Source organism: Schistocerca serialis, chromosome 1 (assembly GCF_023864345.2).
Source record: "Schistocerca serialis cubense isolate TAMUIC-IGC-003099 chromosome 1, iqSchSeri2.2, whole genome shotgun sequence".
NCBI classification, from domain to species: Eukaryota; Metazoa; Arthropoda; class Insecta; order Orthoptera; family Acrididae; genus Schistocerca; species Schistocerca serialis.
This window is the reverse complement of record NC_064638.1, coordinates 398,202,978-398,218,922: the sequence shown is the minus strand read 5'-3', so window position 1 is coordinate 398,218,922 and position 15,945 is coordinate 398,202,978. Positions and strand designations below refer to the sequence as shown.

At 40.5% G+C, this 15,945-nt stretch overlaps 1 protein-coding gene across 1 annotated transcript in view; it reads left to right on the top strand.

The window, feature by feature from the left end:
• Positions 1–15,945, top strand: part of LOC126457603 (leukocyte surface antigen CD53-like) — a 40,369-nt gene that overhangs the window by 1,335 nt on the left and 23,089 nt on the right. The window contains exon 2 of the mRNA XM_050094055.1: positions 8,708–8,788. Coding sequence (XP_049950012.1) covers positions 8,708–8,788 — 81 coding nt within the window. The remainder of the gene's footprint in view (positions 1–8,707; positions 8,789–15,945) is intronic.

Genomic DNA, 15,945 nt, shown 5'->3' with positions numbered 1-15,945 from the left:
GGTGTTGACAGACTGTTGCAAATAGTGAAGGAGAGTATAGTGTTAATGAGTAAATTCTCTGTTAAGTGTATCTGTTGTATTTATTAAACTTATGGAAAAACACTATGAAGTTCTGCATCAATCTAATGCAATATGTATTTGTACACTGGGCAGAAAATTGATCACCACCAAGGAGATACCATGCTAACACCGAGTAACACCACCTCTAGTTCTAACAATGGTCTCTGGTGATGGACAGAATCCACAAGTTTCTTCAGATATGCAATGTCCAGTTCAAACTACTAGCTGATGGTTACATCACATAGAGCTACCAAACTGTTGTTGGTATGTTTCAACACATGTTCCAAACAATCCATACATTTTCTATGGGACTAAGATTTGGTGCTCTAGTGGACCATTCAAGATGCAATAGAACCGGGAATCTATGTGTGCAGTCCTGTGAACCCAGATGTTGTCATCTTGAAACTCAGGAGTTGGGTTGGGTTGGGTTGGTTTGAGGGAGGGGACCAGACAGCAAGGTCATCGGTCTCATCGGATTAGGAAAGGAAGTCGGCCGAGCCCTTTCAAAGGAATCATCCCGGCATTTGCCTGGAGCGATTTCGGGAAATCATGGAAAACCTAAATCAGGATGGCCGGACACGGGATTGAACCGTTGTCCTCCCGAATGCGAGTCCAGTGTGCTAGCCACTGCGCCACCTCGCTCGGTTGAAACTCAGGAGTGTCCACAGCATATTCATGCTGAAGATTTAGATGAAAGGGAAATGCTTGGTCTTCAAAGATGTTGAAATAAAGGTCTTGATTCATATTCGTGGTAGCCTGAGTCAGGGGGCCCAAGTCATGGTATGAGAAACACCTTCAGCAAGAGTACATCCTCTGTACAATGCAGGTTATACATCATTCGGTCATCAGTGTATTTGACAGCTTGCATCTTTTAACAAAGAGACCAAATCATGACAAATAGCAGCACGCTACACACTTCCAATATGCTACAGTCAAATGTTCGTGCTGGTTGGCCTAGTAAAGACGTGCAACTTTATGTGCGGCAGTGAGCATGGCATTTTGTGTGGTGCCATACCTGACTCCAAATGTCCATTATAAGCGTTTACCTTTGCGATGTTTGTTCAGAAACTGAGAGGACCCTGCGTTCAGGGACAGCAGCAATTCCTGTTGGGCTTAAAACTGAGTACCACTGTTAGAGTGTGAAACTTGGGTCTGGTCCCTGTCGGTTAGGATCTTTTTACTACCACTGTTCTTAGGTTTTGTTACAGGACTGCATGTTGCACAACATTCCTTGTAGGCACTTTCGATAGTCCACATTGTTACAGCAATAAATCAGGCAACTGCAACACAGTGTGGTAACATGCACAAAGAAGATAACTCTTCTGTGCCATTCTGTCCTGCTTTCACATCCACCCAAGTGGACTGGTTCCATACAACTCACTGATCAAGGTGTATATGCACACAGGAAAAAAAATTCCCGGATTTCCCAGTTACAAATACACTTTTTCCTATGTGAAAGTACACTATACCCCAGGTAAAAGTACTTTTTTTCTGTGTTAAGTGACACTATACATTCCCTTGGAGCTACAAAAACTTATCCATCCTTTGAATGGTAAAGGTTTTATACACAGGTGTAGAACTTCCCAGCACTTTGGAAAACGAAAGCCAGCAAAAACAATGCATTTTGGAAAGATCTATGATGTGTGGCAACACATACACTGCATATTATCATGTTACGAACATATAAATACGCTGCCAATCATAAGTCACGTGATCTCGCCAGCCAGTGACAGCAAACATTTAGAGCATAGGACAAGTGATAGTGAAGGCAGCAGAGGATCAAGTAGGTAAAAATACGAGGGCTAGTAGAAATCCTTGGGTGACAGAAGAAATATTGAATTTAATTGATGAAAGGAGAAAATATAAAAATGCAGTAAATGAAGCAGGCAAAAAGGAATACATACGTCTCAAAAATGAGATCAACAGGAAAAGCAAAATGGCTAAGCAGGGACGGCTAGAGGACAAATTTAGGGATGTAGAGGCTTATCTCATGAGGGGTAAGATAGATACTGCCTACAGGAAAATCAAAGAGACCTTTGGAGAAAAGAGAACCACTTGCATGAATGTCAAGAGCTCAAATGGAAACCCAGTTCTAAGCAAAGAAGGGAAAGCAGGAAGGCGGAAGGAGTATATAGATGGTCTATACAAGGGCGAGGTACCTGAGGGCAATATTATGGAATTGGAAGAGGATGTAGATGAAGATGAAATGGGAGATATGATACTGCGTGAAGAGTTTGACAGAGCACTGGAAGACCTAAGTCGAAACAAGGCCCTGGGAGTAGACAACATTCCATTAGACAGCCTTGGGAAAGACAGTCCTGACAAAACTCTAAGCAGATGTCGACAGATAAGAAAATTACCGAACTATCAGTTTAATAAGCCATGGCTGAAAATTACTAACGCCAATTCTTTACAGACGAATGGAAAAACTGGTAGAAGCTGACCTCGGGGAAGATCAGTTTGGATTCCTTAGAAATATTGGAACAGGTGAGGCAATACTGACCTTACAACTTATCTTAGAAGCTAGACTAAGAAAAGGCAAAAACGTTTCTAGCATTTGTAGGCTTAGAGAAAGCTTTTGACAATGTTGACTGGAATACTCTCTTTCAAATTCTGAAGGTGGCAGGGGTAAAATACAGGGAGCAAAAGGCTATTTACAATTTATACAGAAACCAGGTGGCAGTTATAAGAGTCGAGGGACATGAAAGGGAAGTAGTGGTTGGGAAGGGAATGAGACAGGGTTGTCGCGTCTCCCCAATGTTATTCAATCTGTATATTGAGCAAGCAATAAAAGAAACAAAAGAAAAATTTGCAGTAGGTATTAAAATCCATGGAGAACAAACAAAAACTTTAAGGTTCGCCGATGACATTTTAATCCTGTCAGAGACAGCAAAGGACTTGGAAGAGCAGTTGAATGGAGTTGACAGTGTCTTGAAAGGAGGATATAAGATGAACATCAACAAAAGCAAAACGAGGATAATGGAATGTAGTCACGTTAACTTGGGTGATGATGAGGGAATTAGATTAGGGAATGAGACACTTAAAGTAGTAAAGGAGTTTTGCTATTTGGGGAGCAAAATAACTGATGATGGTCGAAGTAGAGAGGATATAAAATGTAGACTGGCAATGGCAAAGAAAGCGTTTCTGAAGAAGAGAAATCTGTTAACATCGAGTATAGATTTAAGTGCCATGAAGTCGTTTCTGAAAGTATTTGTATGGAGTGTAGCCTTGTATGGAAGTGAAACATGGATGATAAATAGTTTGGACAAGAAGAGAATAGAAGCTTTCGAAATGTGGTGTTACAGAAGAATGCTGAAGATTAGATGGGTAGATCACACAACTAATGAGGAGGTATTGAATAGGATTGGGGAGAAGAGAAGTTTGTGGCACAACTTGACTAGAAGAAGGGATCGGTTGGTAGGACATGTTCTGAGGCATCAAGGGATCACCAATTTAGTATTGGAGGGCACCGTGGAGGGTAAAAATCGTAGAGGGAGATCAAGAGATGAATACACTAAGCAGATTCAGAAGGATGTAGGCTGCAATACGTACTGGGAGATGAAGCACTTGCACAAGATAGAGTAGCATGGAGAGCTGCATCAAACCAGTCTCAGGACTGAAGACCACAACAACAACAACAACAACAACAAAAACAGGGCAAGTGATGTACAATAGTCAGCCGATAGCAATATCACTGTTAAGTAGCATGAACACACAAACACGAAAAGTTAATGATTTAAATTAATATACATCCAGTGTAACTACAAGAAGCTAAGCTTTCACATATAATATTGGTCATCAAAAATTTTTTGCGTTCCCCCCCCCCGATAGTGCAGTTAGGCAGAATCCTAAGAGCACAGCTTCAATCGCAACAGCTATATATTTATGACAATCACTATTATAAATTTCACTGCTGTGCAGCGAACATTTCGTGAGTTACCTGTAGATGGCTGAGTACATGTTCCACCGAGAACTTTGACTTTTCCATACAAAATCCAATTATGTGTGAAATTGCTCAAGTCAAACTTTTTGCCACCGTTAGAGCATAATTTGTAATCTATGAAATACCTTAAGGAAATATGAAAAACTAACATTGAAGCCTGGTATTTTTTAGTCTGTGTTTCCCTTTAACATATACCAAACACAAATGTGCCAGTAACATTTTAAGTAATGGTATAAATGGCTGGTCTTCTGGGCCTGAAATTTTTTGAAGTGGATGGTTCTCAAAGTGTTTCAATTTTGAAGAGGAATCAAACGCTGTGTTATTTAAGAAATTCATTTGGCAGTTTCACACATAACATAATTCAGTTTGCGTTAAAGGAAATTTTCGTTGAAAGTAATGCTTCCACCGAGTGAGGTGGCACAGTGGTTAGACACTGGACTCACATTCGGAAGGACGACGGTTCAATCCTGCGTCCGGCCATCCTGATTTAGGTTTTCCGTGGTTTCCCTAAATCGCTCCAGGCAAATGCCAGGATGGTTCCTTTCAAAGGGCACGGCTGACTTCCTTCCCTAATCCGATGAGACCGATGACCTAGCTGTCTGGTCTCCTTCCCCCAACAAACCAACCAACCAAGTAATGCTCCTCAAACCACCAATCACAATATTTATTCGCGACCTGTTAGAAATGTAAACAGTTTTGGCATCACGGTCATCGAAGGTGGCTTGTTGTTATAAAGTATTACACAGTCTTCACCCTAGTCATTGACTCGTTTTGCTGTCAACAGGCGCTTGTGGTGCACTATGTTTTGTTGTTGTAAATGACGCATTTTTTTTTTTACAACTAAAGTTTTATTTTGGTGTTATTATCTAATTTATATCTTATTGACACAGTAGCACGCTAAAGTAAAATTCATTATTAGAGTATGTTCTTACCAGTCAAAATTGCAAAAATTGAACAGACAACTAAATGAAATGTTAATGGAATTTTAAAAAAATCCCATTTTTTTCTGGATGAAAAAGTTCCCACGTTTTCCCATGATTTCTCGGTTGACGTGAGCCGCATACACCCTGCTGATACGTACGCACCACTTTCCAGCCATGACTTACGTCAGTGCTGGCGGGTCACATGACTGCCTGGTACCAGTTCTATACTGAGCACAGCACACCAAAGCGACCAGTGTGTTCTAGTAAGGGGGCCGAAAGGAACCGTGTCCAGGGAGTTTATAATGTGACTTCATAATCAGAGCATGCCATGATTCGGAAGTGAGAAGTATTTTATTCTATGAGACAGTTAAAACTTCGATTATGTCTTGTCTGGTATCTGGCTTTGAATGGGCAGTTAGTAGAACAGTGGTGAGGAGTCTCTAATTGGCAAGCTCCTGTGGCACACCTCTACTGTTCTTGGCCATGGACAGGATGAGCTGTGTTGTGAGAGTAGAAAAAGTGTTATAAGTGTCCATATCTTTGACACTGTTTTTCATTCTAACTGTGTAGTATATTGTGTTTGTAGTTATGTTTGAAACTGTATATAGTTCTAAGAGATTTATTGAAAGTTTCGGAAATAAAAGAAGTAGGATTCGCCAGCTTATTTTTGAAAAGAAAATTAACTTTGTACTTATCTTGAACTTTTATGTAAATCCTCAAGCCATGTTAGTCGTGAGCCACCATTGAACAATGCGGTTTGCAACAATATATTGATGGTCACTGAAAGGGACCAGCAATTGAATGCTTAAACCCAACATGTGCTAGCTGATGGTTATGGTATACAAACTAGCAAAAATGAAACTATGGTAACGGTGTGCACAACAGGTGGACATGCTGGACAGTTACCTGTTCACCTGGACAAGACTTTCAAAGAGGTGGATGAATTTCTCTCTCTCGTAAGCAAAATAGATAAAGAAGGAAGACACAAGAAAACTTTAGTGCCGAGGACAAAAGGGCTTTCTATATAAATGAACAGCTGTTAACACTGGAAAAGAAAAAAAAAATCGTGATATGATACATTTGGAGCACAGTTCTGTACAGGTGCAAAATGTGGACGATGGGCAAGCTAAAAATGAAACAATTGATTAAGTGATCAATAAAGATGTCCTGCAAATGTTAAACAGTAAAAAGTACTTAGTAAAGGACATAATAAACTGAAGGGAGAATGAAAGGTTTGCAGGAGAGCTTCTGTTAAGTTTGGAAGGTAGGAGACGAGGTACTGGCAGAAGCAAAGCTGTGAGGACGGGGCATGAGTCGTGCTAGGGTAGCTCAGTTGGTAGAGCACTTGCCCATGAAAGGCAAGGTCCCGAGTTCGAGTCTTGGTCTGGCACACAGTTTTAATCTGCTAGGAAGTTTCGTATCGTGCACACTCCGCTGCAGAGTGAAAATCTCATTCTGAAGGGAGAATATTTGGGCATATACGCGAGCCGAGCAAAAACGTGAAGCACACGAAAGGTGTGGAGGAAACAAAATGAAATTTCATGGCTTGACAGAGATTGTGATGTCATTTCAGAGATTAAAAAATTGAGTCAAAAATACAAGGAACTAGGCAGTATCAGCCTAATTATCAGTATTATGCTGCAACACCCTGGCCTGGATAAACGCAGTAATTCAGTTGGGAAGGGTGCCATAAAGCTGTTACATCCTCTCCTGAGGCAAGCTGACCCACAACTGTTGTAATTGGTCCTCAGTATCCTGGATACTCCCACAAATATTCTATTGGGGACATATCTGGTGAAACTGGTGGCTACTGGAATATCTCAAAATAATGCAGACTGTTCATAATACACGTGCTGTGTGTGGACGTGCAGTGTCCCGTTGAAAAATGCCACCATGATCCTGTCACATGAGAGATAACACTTGAGGGCACAGCATGTCCGTGATGTGCCATTGTGCTTCAAAGTTTGCTCAGTCACTATTAGCTGTGACCAGAAGTCACTGGTTTCTTTGAAGTGTACATTTCACAGTGAACACTGATAAATCTTCAGCATGATCCAATATCATCTCCTCAAATTCTAATGTAGAAACAACTTTTTGTCAAGAACCCTGGCTATATTTCTGTGGCCTGAAGAACACAATTTTTTGTAAGTTTGCCTCTATGGTGATAAATTTTTTCTAATTATGGTGGCAGCTGTTGTGAAACTTTTCTCTGTGCATTTAATCAGTTCTCCAAGCACTACATCCTCCTGCTCCATAGTTTAAATGCATATCTGACAATTCCTGCAAACAAATAAAATTTTAGGATCTTAACAACCCCAGGGCAAGACAGAGGAGTAAAACAATGATAAAGGAGACTTGCCTATGAAATACAACACATGGATGAGGCTCCCTTCACTAGGAATCCTGGGCAACTTTCCTATTTAATAAATGAATGTTTCCATTTCCTCCAACCATTTCTTCTCTTTTGTCACCTGAAGGAAGTTACACATCTAAAGCTAGCTCTTTTTTGCCTTTTTCTCATCTGCATGTTTGATGCTATACAGGGTGAATATTAATAAAACCGACAAAGGTCGGATTCCTGACTGGAAATGGAGGAAAAAAAGGTCCTATAAAGTGTGTCCAGAAGTGCATCATTGCCACGGTAGTTGGCACTGACAAATAAAGTGCCTCTGATTGCTTACCATGCATTCCTTGTGCGTTGCAGGCTGTGTGGTTTACACAGCATACTGGTCTAGTATTTATGTTGAAAACAAACCAAGATGGTGTTTGTGTATGGTCAAGCAGATAGAAATGGTCAAGAGGCACCAAAACAACTACCCTCACAGACACCAACCACATCACACAACTTTTCAGAACCTTCTAGGGCGCTTGTGCGATCATGGGTCCTTTCAGAGAGACGAACATGCAGGGAGGTTGTAGACTGAGCGTATACCAGATTTGGAGGACCAGGTTCTACAGCATATCTAGATGAACTCTAGTACAAGCTCCAGGCAAGTGGCCTGCCAACACATTGTGAGCCAAAGTAAAATTACATATATCCTGTATGACAGCTCTTGTTATCCCTATCACCCGCAATCCCGTGGAGGCCCCTTTGAATAACTGTTGCGAAGTGTATGCAATGCAGCTCTGTTCTGTGCTGTGGGAGAACTTGTTCTTGTTGTACACACACTGTCCATTTCCTCCACATCTTCATTAGAACTTTTTTCCTCCATTTCCATTCAGGAATCCATCCCTGCAGTTTGCTGGTTTTATTAATGTTCACCCTATATAGAAACAGACAATGTTGTAATTACTTGTTAGCAGTCTCATGTAGCAGAGACTTTATTTTTGACAACTTAACATATTTATTTATTACAGATTAATGCAACAACTCCCTTCAAACCAATGTTTTGTGTGGCATTAATGTGTTGTACTCATAAGTGTTTGTTATAATAGTTTCAAAATCACATTTAAAATTCTGTTCTCAATTAAGAAAAATGTTAGGGACTGCCAGTTCCACAGTACAGATAGCAATCCAGTATTTCAAAGTCATTTTCCAGGCCAAGACCCAGTCCCATGCCTAGAGCAAACATTTAATTATTTGTTTAAAGCTGAGGTGTTTTCTTGAACCTCTGATTGTTATTGAAATTTTAGGCACTTTATTGCTAGCTGTAATATATGTCATATACAGATATGCACCCAGTTATATACAACACTGTGAATGAGATATCTGTGCTGTTTAGCAGTTTTATTCTGTCCTACATCTGCCTCGTTTTGTCTTTGACTTAAAAATTTGTCTTAGTTGCAGTGCTGTGGTGTAGACAATTACAGTGATTGGCTGAATTTTCAAGATTCTGTCCCTTGTTCCTGTCTTGCAACAGAAGTAAGTGAAGCTGATGGCATTAAAGAATTGATTTAAAATTTTAAGTGATGGAAAAGTAGAATTAACCATATAAATATACTTCATAGCTCTTTAAGCTCAGTCTCTTTGATTTAATATAACGTTATCAAATATCAGGTGGTTATAATTAAACTTTCCCTTTTTAACATGTTATAACACAAAAAATAATTACTGTATGACTACCAAACTTGGTAGCATTAATGTCCAGAGCATGTGGTGCACAATTTCCGTGGGTAATAGCACCACCATCCAGGTCCAACTGTGGCCACCAGGTGCCATGGTCATTTATCATGATTCATAGTCTCACACACCTGACCAGTTGCAGTGCACTTGTTGACATGTCAACTTGAGCTTGTACAAAAGGAGCAGGGCATTATTGGTGAAGCTCTATTGTCAAAACAACAGTAATGCTGCAGCTGCACTTTGAGAATATTGCCAGCTGAAAGGATTACAGAAGAGTCCTCTTTCTCTACCTGCTGTGCAGGGCTTGATGGAAAGTTCGAATCAATTGGAGAACTGGGCATCGCACTGGGAAGAGGTCAATGACCGGTTGCACCACAGGTGGTTGATGAAATCACTGTTGCTATGGCAGACAATGCTGCGTGCAATTCCCAATTGTCAGGCAGAGTGTGTGCTGTGTCACAACAGTTGAACATCATGATCCACTGTACGGAAGGTGCTTCGAACCATTCTCAAATGGTATCCGTATAAGATTCATACAGCAGCTTGTACCACAGAACACACAAAAAACATGTTGACTTCACTCAACACTTTCTAGCAAGGATTGAAGTTGATGAGGACTAGCTCTGGACCATCCTATGGACAGGCAAAGCTCATTTTTCTCTGACAAGTGGGGTGAACACACAGAATTGCTGAGTGTGGGGATCTTCACTTCAATTCACTGTGCATGAAGTTCCTTTGTATCATGAATGTGTCACTGTATGGTGTGGTTTCAGGGATACATGTTCTTTTTTGTACAGCATGTCATACCCACCCTACAGGAGACAGACACATTGAACTCAACAGTTTTCATGCACATTGTTCATGAAGTTCACCTGCTTCTCTAAAACACATTTGCAAACAATCAAATTATCAGCCGATCATTTCCAAAGGCCTGTCCAGCATGATCATCCGCTCTCACTACCTACGATTTCTGGTTGTGGGGGCTACCTGAAGGACAGAGTTTATGAGAGGAACGTTCACACATGTGCTAATCTGAAGCACAGCATATCAAGAGAGGGAACCAGCATACCTATGGACACGCTTCGTTCTCCTGTGCAGAATGGAATCGTGTGCTTTAAGACTCTTCTGGACACTAATGGGCACCATATTGAGCCCATTTTGTAGCAGTAATGCTACTGGTATGTAATGGTACGATGTATGATAGCAGTATATTAAAAGTGTTTCAATTGAACTGATTCTGCATTATTTCTCTTCCCCATGTCCTTGGCGTTAACACTACCAAGTTTAGTACTTGTATGGTAATTAGTTTCCATGTTACAACCTGTTAAATAGGGAAGTTTAATTATGACCACCCAGTAAATACAATAGGAATTGTGATGGTCAATAAAGAAGCACTTATTTTGTCTTGTATAAAGACATATTGAAATTTTTCTGTCCTTTAACCTAGAAAAATCTTTCAAAATCAAACATGGAGCTACTTACTTCAAGAGACTGCTTTCAATGGCTGAGGTCGACAGTCCACATGACTGTTCTTGAGAAAGTGTTGAACTGCAATATGTCTTCATAAATTTGACTTTTGAACACTACCCGACTTGCTACAGATATAGGTAAAGTCAGAATACTTTGTAAACTTACAAACCATTTGAGGAAAATGTTAGTAAAATTGTTTTTTTGTAATATAAGATAATGAACTTGAGGAGAACTTCCAGCAGGAAGAATAGGCGCCAAGATCAAAACTTCAGTATTTAGTTTCTTCACACACATTAACATTCATCACTGTCACTGATCACAGTCTCAAGAACTGCGCATGTGGCTTTTAATTTTCCATCATACTGTGTACAGATCATAAATGCCAAATTAAAAGCGGAGCCTCTTACTATGATTGTCCATAAGAATAAATCTTTAGTGAGCGTATAGCTGTATCAACAATCAGGTAGAACATCTTTACCTTAAGACAGCATTCTGCTCCACCTACAGCAAAAGATTCATAGATAAAGTGCTTTTTTGCACTCCCAGGACAAATTTTCGTTTCTTTTTAAAACTCTGATTGATACAACCTCCAAAAAGACTTTGCGCTCTGGCATCCATAGCAGCCGCCTGGGCCTTAAACAGGCCATACATCTGCCTCTGTTTCATTTTCACTACATTCATAATTATGTCTTTCACTCTTGACCGTTCTCTGTTACATATGTTTGTTTTTCTGTCTCTCACTTAAAGCAAACCTGCCAACTTTTATGGTTTACCCATAAAATTTATGGAAATTGCAGCATTTTACGACACTGCAGACAAAAATTTGAAACATTGACATTCAATAATCACTCCACTTCCGTACAATTGATTGATTGTGTGAGTTGAAGGCAAGTCTACAATAGTCAATAATTCATTCTTTGATATGATTGGTACTTTTAACTGTGTGATGTTTGTGTCATCATTGGAACTGAATTTAAATCCGAGATAACAGTTCTTCCATGTGAATCTTATGTGTCGACAGCCTCTACTCTGCAAAGTCTTTGTTCCACTCTGTTCATTTGTTGTGATTTAATCGATATTCTTTGGCCATATGTAGACTAATTACATTCGTTCCACATGTGCGTGTGTTTTTTACCATATGCATATTCTTTGTTCACGAGTTTGGTGTCATGTCCATTTAACTGGTTTAAGACTGTGTGCTTTGACATGTTTCAATGAAGTGTTTGACTGCCTTGAGTGTTAATGTTATAATTTTATGTGATGTTCAGTGATCCAGGTTTCTTTTGATGTTTCACTATATATCAAGACATTTGTTCTTGCACATTTTCATACGCTATATTTGTATTGTAGGAATCAAGAATAAATCTAACAGAAAACAATACCTAATTTCAGATATTTAAAGAATTACATTCTGTTGATTTTCCATGCATACTAAAATCATGAAAGGGAGAAAAATTTGCCTTTTGCATGGTATGCGAGTGACATACTAATATTGCACATCTTGGAAGAAATGATTTAAGTAATCATGTGAAGTGTATTAAGCACATTAGTTATGCACACTGAAGAGACAAAGAAAATTCTGAAGCATGTATGTATTAGGTGGTTATCTTTAGGTGGATGTTTGGATAGACAACTGGACAAGTGGGGTCCACTTCTTTCTTTCTTCAAGGAGGAAGTAATATTATGCACCCAAAACTTAAGCCTGACATCTTTCAGAATACCTAGAGTTGAACAAAGCGGATCCAGAGAGTATCAGAAGAAGAGAATTCTTGAGTCTGCTGTTACACATGCCCAAAAAAGAATAGCATATTCTTCCAAATGTGACAAACTCATCCTAAAAAGGAAGACTTCTCCTACAACACATGAGGAAAAATTGTTTCTGTTCCTGTCCTCAAACTTGAACAAGGCCTTTTGCACTTTCTTTCATATGACTATTCCTGTATTTGACAAACTGAATGTTGCCCTTCAGACTTTTCCCCCCACAAGTTCACTTTTTATTGGAACTTCTAATGGATTTGCTAAAGCGGTTGTTCATGAAGTTTGTCAAGCCCAAAATTGTCAAAAGCTCCTCACTGCTTGAAGTTGAGAACATCTTGATTCAAAATCAAATAAGTGATAAATAGTTAGTTATTGGCATTCAGACTTCGAACATAGTCAACGATGTCCAGGACTCTGATAAATCTGTCTTCTTTTCATCAGGGTGAGAATCCACTTTCATACTGCCTGTGACTACATCATCAACAAGTTTTCACTCAAGCATGCTCAAGTTGCTAGGTTGGACAAAATTGAAGACACACAGTTTTCTTCCATTCATTTTTTCTTGGAAAAGTTTCCTACCATGTTATTCAAGGAAGAGAATGAAACTACAGATGAGCTGGTGAATGAGCTTCCAAGGCAATTCACAGCTCTTCAGGTTGATGATACTTTGGCTGCAAATCAAGGAGCCGCAAGTGATTCCAGTGGGGCACAAATGTCAAGAATTCGTGGAGCCGATGGACTTCTTAAGTATAACTGAATTTCTAAAGTAATGCTCACTATTCTCACCACACCCCACTGCAATCCTGAACGTGAATGTGTTCCCAACCTTGTGAAGAATAATAGAACAGGGTCAGCTCATCCATGTCCAATGAATCTCTGGAGTCTATTTCTATTTTGAAGACCAAGAATTCTGGTCCCTGTTATGACAGAATATTTTCTGAAGACTTGCAGGAAGCTAAAAAGCCCTCAACTATAACTTTATAGTCTTACTAACATTGATTTGCAGTGTTTATTATATTATTTCTTGCCTGTGTTACATTAAACAAGTTGTATTGCATAAAGCCTTTTTCAGTTATGGCATTCTTGCTTAATTTATCAAGGAAGGCCTGTTATGTTTGCTCCAAACCAATATCCAATATTCACCACACCTGCTGCTGTTTAACATGGATTTCTTCTTGATTGTTATATTCATCATTGGCCTATCATGTAAGTATGATGGTGATTTCATTGAAGTATCCTGTTTAAAGCTTGAATTATTGTATTCTGTAGCCCAGAAGTATTATTATTTTTGTCAGTCTGGGGCATGTTGAAAATCATTAGATTTTTTGTTGCATGTGAGTTTTATGGATAGCCCTTTTAAAACATTGACAGGTATGTTAATGCAGCATGCATCTCTACATTACCTACTAGCAACACTTACTTTTTGAATTGTATTATCATAATAAAAGAAAAAAAATCAAGCCTCACAACACCATTTTGGCTGAGTTGTGAATGTGTGGTCCAGATTGATTTTAACTAGACTGACATTTATTAATATGTGACAATGTCGTCTTTCAAAGTAGCAGTATTGGTCTCTTTCTTCAAGCTAAGGAAGACCGACATTGTAATAATGAAGTAATACATGAAACCAATCCAAATAACACAAATATGGCTGTATTAATAAACCTCTGAACAATAATGGAAATAAGCCTCTTGTGACTTGACATGTAACAAGACAAAAGAATCGTTCAGGAGGTGCAACATAATTGATACCCAGAACAACTGGTGTGAGGCAGTACAAACTAGAAGAACATGGTGAAGTTGAATCAGTGCTGCTCTGTGTATATATGGGCGTGAGTCGCTGGTAGACTACGCGGCAGAGACCATCCAATGTGCACACTTCCTACAGGTGGCCTCTAGTGGCCAGCCTGTGCTGATACAGTTGGCAGTTGATTTAAGTACACAAACGCGGTGACACAACATTCACCCACTCACACTCACAAGCACTATAGTTAGAGTCACACGTCATGAGCATTCAGTAGTGTTCTGAGTGATCTGCTCTCAGTGCTGTAGCTAATGTGAGCATTAAACATGATTGTGGTGGGTTGATTAATGAATTTTTATACTATTTGTTGCGAATTGCCATTGCTGATAGTGTTGGTAAGTGATACATTCCACATGAGCAAGTGAGAGATGTAACTTGCAGAATATATGCCTTCTTCAAGAAAGCAGGCACATCCGCATACTGCAACTATCACTTGGAATCATCATCACTGTAATCCTTGTCCTTGCCTTGCCAACTGCCATTGTTCACGGGTTCAACTATAGCAGCAGGATATAGCACACTTCTCCCTCATCCAAAGAGGGCATCTAGGCGATGCAGGAGATGCCAGCGGTTCACTGAGACACACATCCATCAGATATCGGGTGGCAGCAGCCAGTGCTGATGGCGGTGGCAGGATGATAAGCCAGGCGGGCATCAGAGCATAGGGTCGGAATGTGCGGAGACTCCGTCATGCCTGAGGGTGGTGGGTTCACACGTCACCTGATAACAGCACAGGGCAGGAGAGTGTCATTGCCATCTCTGCGTTGTCATTGGCAGGCATGCCTCAGTGCAGAGGAGACGGGGCTGGACAGGGATGTTGAGGTGATGATGGCGAGGGGGCCAGTGGAGGCAACCTGTGTGGAACAGCAGACTGTGGCAAGTAGCCAAGGCTGGAGGAGGAGTGACACCAGCACCTCTACAGCAGGTGACGACGGGCTTGAGGTGGAAGGAGGTGGAGGTTGGTGAGGTGGGCTGTGATTACGAAGCCTGCAAAGCTATAGCTTCTGGTGGTGAAACTGATCAAAGTGGCACGTCACCAGCCTGTCGGCCATATGAACATCACAAAGATGGACTCCGTGATGATGGACAACGGTGGCTGGTGTCCACTTGGGCCACCGACCAAACCCTTGCACCCACACTGGCAATCCTGACGTGAAGTGGCCAAATGAACCCTACTGTGGCAGGTACAGTTCAGACAACAGAAGGTGGAGGAGCATGTGTGGCTGCTGGCTGTGAAGCAACTTGGCCAGGCTCCACTCCCTCATAGACATGAAGCAATAGGTACTCAGAAAATGGAGAAGAGCGTCATCTGGTGAAGAATCCGCAACAAACTTTTCCATTTGGGACTTGAACATACGCACTAGTCATTTTGCCTCACCATTTGATTGAGGGTGGAATGGTGGAGCTGTAACATGACAAATGCAGTGACAAGAACAAAGCAATTGAAAGCTGTGCAAAACAAACTGAGACCCGTAATTGGAAATTAAGGTACAAGGCAACCGTCCAATAAAAAACTTCAAATACATACGAATTGTGATCCCAGCCAATGTTGACGCACACGAGAGAATGTAAGGAAACTGGGAAAATGCATCCACAACCAAGAATTGATAGGAATTCAAGAACAGTGTACATGAATGCATTCCCGTGGCTGATGTACAGAGATGCCCAGGGAGCTGCCTATCGCTGGCCACACTGATCACAAGCCACGACAAAACAGATAATTTTGCCATCAATACCAGGCCAAAAATCATGTCTCCTAGCTAACAGTTTAGTGTACAAAACTTCCTAATCGCCCTAGTGGAGAAGGCATAGAACCTAGAGCCTAACATGGCGGGAATGACTACTCTTTGAGAGAGGTTTCCTGTGGATAGCAGCAAAACACATCAAAAAATGGAGAGCTGATACCGTAAGGAAAAGTGGTTAT